Source organism: Ochlerotatus camptorhynchus, unplaced genomic scaffold (assembly GCF_037179485.1).
Source record: "Ochlerotatus camptorhynchus isolate MF236.1 unplaced genomic scaffold, CSIRO-AGI_Acam_v1.1 ptg000374l, whole genome shotgun sequence".
Lineage (NCBI taxonomy): Eukaryota > Metazoa > Arthropoda > Insecta > Diptera > Culicidae > Ochlerotatus > Ochlerotatus camptorhynchus.
In genome coordinates this window covers 1,460,363-1,466,362 of record NW_027040862.1, presented here as the reverse complement: position 1 = coordinate 1,466,362, position 6,000 = coordinate 1,460,363, and the positions used below count along the sequence as shown (strand labels likewise).

At 43.4% G+C, this 6,000-nt stretch overlaps 1 protein-coding gene across 2 annotated transcripts in view; it reads right to left on the bottom strand.

The window, feature by feature from the left end:
• Nucleotides 1-658: 658 nt before the first annotated feature.
• Nucleotides 659-6,000, bottom strand: part of LOC135710279 (facilitated trehalose transporter Tret1) — a 55,890-nt gene continuing 50,548 nt past the window's right edge. For both annotated transcript variants that reach the window (XM_065232805.1, XM_065232804.1), the window contains exons 4-5: nucleotides 1,506-1,936; nucleotides 659-1,444 (exon numbers count right to left, since the gene is read on the bottom strand). In XM_065232805.1, the coding sequence (XP_065088877.1) occupies nucleotides 671-1,444; nucleotides 1,506-1,936 (1,205 nt within the window). In that variant the 3' untranslated portion in view covers nucleotides 659-670. The remainder of the gene's footprint in view (nucleotides 1,445-1,505; nucleotides 1,937-6,000) is intronic.

Genomic DNA, 6,000 nt, shown 5'->3' with positions numbered 1-6,000 from the left:
TTCTTTGTTACTGTTCAGTGCTGTCGATTGTTTATTTTTTAAATTTTTAATTTGTGGCTGTTTGGTTACTTTTTTATATAAGAGAAACTGATATGATTGAAACGCTTCGTTTTGGACACGTTTGACTAAGCTAACACCCTTCTTTGTAACTTTTGTTTATAAGTTTATTTACGTGAAATTAATTTACTACTGACCTTTTTTTAAAAATGTAAATTTTCGAAAAATTTGATGCTTAATAAGTAATAACTTAGGTTTCATAGGTTAAGATAAAAAACAGTTTAAAATAAGCACATAACTACGTAATATCAGACGAAAATAAAATTAAATCCGATCAAAACACTTTAAAAAAAAACTCGATAACTAATATCCTCTGCTAATGGCCGTCGTTGCGTGGTGGGTGATTGCTTTCAATTGACATTGAACTTATTACGAACGAACGGAAAACGATATTTACAAAACTAGCAACCAAAGACCAGCCGCGACCTAGACGGCTTGTGGCTCCATAGATTCCATAGATTGCGCAAAGGCCGGCCCTCAAGACATGTATGCATTATACGATTAAAGCGCCTCCCTTCTCGAGTCGAAACGTCGAAAGGGAATAATCTTACACATACATTTGCTATAGCTATGTAGTATGCTTACGAAGTGTTTGTGTTGCCAGTCTCATGATTTAGTTCTTTCCTCCGAGCAGCGCCTGGATCTCGGCATTCGTTTTTCCCTTCGTCTCCGGAACCTTGATGAACACATACAACGTGCAAACAAGCATCCAGAAGCCGAAGAACCAGAACGTCCAATCCGAACCCAGCACTTCCTGCATGGTGCCGAAGGTCTTCGTGACCAGGAACACCAGCGACCAATTGAACATGACCGTCAAGGCCGAAGCCAGTCCTTTCACATCCGGTGCGCAAAGCTCACCCATCATCATCCATGGAATCGGTCCGAAGCCAAGCGAGAAGCTAACGATGAACAGTACAACCGAAGCCAACGGGAGCCATCCGATGCCGGACACATCCGCCTTGTCGTTCTGTAATTTGAAGTACACTCCCAGCACGATCAGGCAAGAACCCATGATGAAGCTGCTCTGCAGCAGCAAAATCCTACGACCGGCCTTATCGATCAACACAGACGATACAAAGGTCATCAGCACCTGGACAACACCGACGACGATACCGCAGATAGCCGGATCCATAGTGCTTCCGGCCGACTTGAAGATCGGAACCGTGTAGAAAATGACCGCATTGATACCGGAGAACTGTTGGAAGAACATCAACAGCAGTGCAATGACCAGAGCGTTCCGATTGGTGACCTTGGTGAACAGGTCGGAAACCTTGGCTTCCCCCTTGACCGCATCCAAATCGGATTGAATACTTTCGACGGCACTCTGTGTGTTGCAGTTTGCTCCCCAGAACCACTTGAGCGCCGCTGCGGCATCACTGCGACGACCCTGAAACGGCAACAAGTACATCAACAATCGCAATCAAGTGGATCAATCAATCGCAACTCACCTGCTTCACCAGATAGGCTGGGCTTTCCGGAATGACCAGCATTGCCGCAATCAGTAGCACCGGGAAGATGGCACACAGAACGCTGAGCGTCGTCCAGGACACATACGGGCCAATGGCGTACACGAACAGAATTCCCACCGTCAGGAACAATTGGAAGAAGGCACCCAACGCTCCACGGATGGACGTTTCCGCAATCTCCGAGATGAACATCGGTGCAACGACGCAGGACGCTCCCGTTGCAATACCGATCACGAACCGACCGGCGTACAGCATTTCGGTACCGGTGGCAAAGATGATCAGGGCCCAGCTAACCAGGTAGGGCAGGGCCAGCGACATGGTAGTGTACTTGCGACCGATCTTCTCCGCCAGGTAGCCGGCAGGGAGGGCACCGCAGAAGGCACCCACCGCGAGGAACGCGCCGACCCATGAACCTGTCAGAGGAATAAATCAATCAGAACAAGCGAAACGTGAGTGAGAAATTGGTGATTAGATAAGCGCGGGGGAGGCCAACACACTTGAGCAGGTGTGTGATAATACATTGTGTTCTGTACGATAGTGGTTAAAAACGGTAGCTAACAGGGGATCACGCTCTGACACTTGAAGCGGATTAGCTTGAAGTCGTTGATTAAATTTGCGCAAAGTCGATATAAGCGCGCAAGTGAAAAAAAAGTGATAAAGGTACAAATAAAGTACCCGTAATGCTGTTTATAAGTCGCAAAAGTATATTCAGAAGCTTTGGGTTTAACTGTGATTGGAAGAGATAGGTACAAGCGTGGATATTGTTTTGAACTTCAAATAAGCTTGAACGGCGATTTAAATTGATATGACACGAAGGAGATTTAACTTCTATAACAATACCCAAGTGATTTGGATCAAATCATACCAAAGTCATCTTCGCAACTTCGAGAATTACAGTATCTTTTATACACGCTATTTCAAAACTACTCAAATATTGGTAGAATCCACCCAGATCACTCAAAACTGAACCTACCCAAACAATGTTGAGAATTGACAAATGGACAACATCGACATGAATCCGATCGACTTTGTTCATTTGTCAACTGGTCACTCCCAACATTGTTTACCAATTTTTTGGTAGATTCAGTTTTGACCGATTTGTGTGGATTCTACCCAAATTTGGATGTCATTTTGCTCTTTTGAGAGCTGTTTGGGGACGCCTTAAATATAACACAAACGTCTTCTATTAGTATAAGAGCAATCCAGGGGAAATGGGTAGATTTATTTTGGAGCATATCAGAAGAAACATCGTTAGGAAACTTCCGCGAAATGTCAGAACAAGCACGCGATGGAAGTATGGAGAATCTTCCGGAAAAAGCCGGAAGTCACTTGCAGGGGAAGCCAGACAGACTGCTAGGGTAATTCGGAAGGAAGTCCCAGGAGTTATTAGAAGAATATTCCAAGGGAAGCGAGTAGAAACAACCCAGAGAGATTGGACAACGGGAAGTTGGCAGACATTTCCAGGGGTAGCTAGAAGGACTTTGGAAGAAACATCCATTCAAAGTCGGAAGAAAAATCCCGGGGAAATAGTGGACAAACTCAGGAGAAATTGAAAGATACTTTTGGGAGAACTCGGAAGAAGCTTCCGATAGAAGCTGGGGGTGCGACACATCTAAATATCAATTTAGATGGTCGGAAAATCTCACGCAAGCGAATCAACTTTTAAAAATCCAACGGGTAATCAACTCTGCACACTGTGCCGAAACACAGCATGGCACAATGTTTGACACGTTAAGGCACACTTTGACAAGTAGGACACACATAATATAATATAAAACGACATCACTGTTGAGTGTTGACGTTTTGCAAATCGTTGCCAAGGTTTCCTACTCGGTTGAATGCGTTGTTTACTCAAAAATGAAGCTAGTTAGATAATTTGTTGTCATACATGAAACTGGTTACCTCTAGTGACGATTTGTTTTCGAATGAAAAATGTCAGACGGTTTTCTTTGATGATAAATTTAGAAGGCCACACCAACAATTTCATTAATAACAAACAAATGGATCACAACTATACGACGGGGATGGCGGAACACCTACAGTATGCTGTTATTCGTACGAAATTAAGAATAGCATGCATCCTACGAAGATCGGATTTAAATTTGGAACGGTGAGCTCGATGGATCCTCACATTCAGTATAGGAATAGTTCACCAAAACTCACCATGACTCGTGAACTTTTCCAACCCTGCTCACATTCTCGTCCACATGCTTTACCCAAAAGCCGCATACTGGAGGCTTTATTCCAGAATACGCTTCTTATTTTTGAACTGAACAATTTGTACTGTCGAAGAGAGTACCAGAGCTGAGCCAAAAGGTTGAGCACGTTTCTTCGGGACCTTCTAGTCTTAAGGGCCACCCACATTAGATCCGTTTGCGTTGCGTTGACGTAAATTTTACAGTTAGACAATAGATTTAGCTGTCACTTTGCCGCAACGCGTCCGATCCGGATCTAATGTGCGTGGGCCTTTAGAGTTACCTCTATGCTATTATTCTATGTAATCCTAAAGCACGGCAATATAGTTTTTAGTGAGACACTTTGATTAGTTTGTAACTTTTTAGTGTGTGGGTAAAAATTGATGAAATTTATACTGAAACTAGCTAAGAGTGTAATGTTTTACACTGGCAGAATTTCATCACAATTGCATTGGACGATCTTCAGAGAAAGATCGATCTCGACGGTAAGATTTTATTTACGGCACTAGAATCGATCCATCGATTAAATCGGCACCAAATAATCGATCTTTGCAGGATCGATCTTTTTTGGGGTCTCCCTTAGGTAGCTCAGTGGGGAAAGACGCAGCTACAAAGCAAGACCATGCTGGAAGTGGCTGAGTTCGATTTCTGGTCTGATCTAGGAATTTTTTGGGTTGGAAATTTCTTGATTTGTACTTACCACACAATTATATTAATGCAAAAATGGTACAGGCATCAAAAACTCCCAATTAATAACCGTGGAAGTGCATCTAGAACATTAAGTTGAGAGCGCGCAATAAGCTTCAAATTGCGGAGAAGAAGTTGTTCAAGAGATTTGCTTGTTTATCAGAAGAACTTATTTAGGAATTCCTTAAATAGAGAGAGGTAAGCAAGTGTGGTCAAAGAATCAGCAATGGAATTAATGCCACAAATGATTTAGATTGTCAAGTTCAATTGTAAAAAATTGTAAATCATAACCCCATATCATGTAATATTAGCTTGATAACATGGAACTACTCGTATTTATTGTCACTTATTTTATATAACATTAGGAGCGACTATGGTGATGCAGATTTTTAGGTTATGTTCATTAAATTTTCCAAATGTTTTGGCATGAACACAAATCGATTTTTCCATTCACACTGAAAAAAAAAATTACATTCATTTGTTTCCTTGAACATCGGAAAGATCGTATAGAAAGATTGAGTTTTCGAAAAATCGAAAATCGAAATGAAAAAGATTGATCTCTCAAAGATCGATGCAAGATCGCCCAATCCTACATCACAATCTGTCATTGTCAAGTGGTTATCTAGATGGCATCGAAGCAAGATCAGATCCGCCAAATAATAATCAAATAACCTTCGTGGAAAATCCGACTGCGTCCCACAGATGATTTGGGAAACACCTGGGAATCCATCATTCGACGATTTCCCGGGTAGTGAAGCCATTCAAAGAGACTCAGACGGGCAGGCTGCGGCAAAAAAAACCGAAGACAGCTGACCCGGTGAAGGCTAGGGACTAGTTGAGTCTGTTCAACCGCCGGTCGAATCTTTCGATCCGCGATGCGGCGAAGAAGGTGGATGTTTCCATCTGGTTTGTCCAAAATACGATGAAACGTGCCGGCATCCACGTCTACAAGGTCCGGAAGGCACCGAACCGGAACGACAAACAAACACAGCTGATGAAACCGAGGAGCGTCGTGATGGACGACGAGACTTACATTGTGGCGGAGACAAAGCAGTTATCGGGGGCAGGAGTTTTATGTTGAAACATCACAGTTGGCTGTTCCTGAGGAGGTAAGGAAGAAGGTGGACAAATTCGCTGTGCGGTATGACAAGCCAAGCCGTACATCACGACGGGTACCATCAACGGTCAAATCTACCGGGACGAGAGCCTCCAGAAGCGCCTCCTACCCTTCCTGCGGTCTCACGGAGGCGAGACGCTGTTTGACATTCTGCCACTACGCGTGGCCAGTGTTAGACTGGTACAGATACAACAATGTTGTTGTTGTTGTACCAAGAGACGTCAACCCACCGAACTCGCCGGAACTTCGCCCGATTGAGAAGTTTTGGGCCATCATGAAGGCCAGACTTCGTAAAACACCTAAGATGTTGGAGAACGAGCTGGCTTTGAAGAAACAGTGTCTAGTTCGTTTATTTGTAAGGCTCAATCGCGTTAGCTTTACGGAGCCGATAATTCATTGTTCTTTGTTTGTACCAAAATTCACTTAATTCTATGCCTAGTAGGAGTTGGGCTGAATACTCGCGGCTTACTCGAGGTTA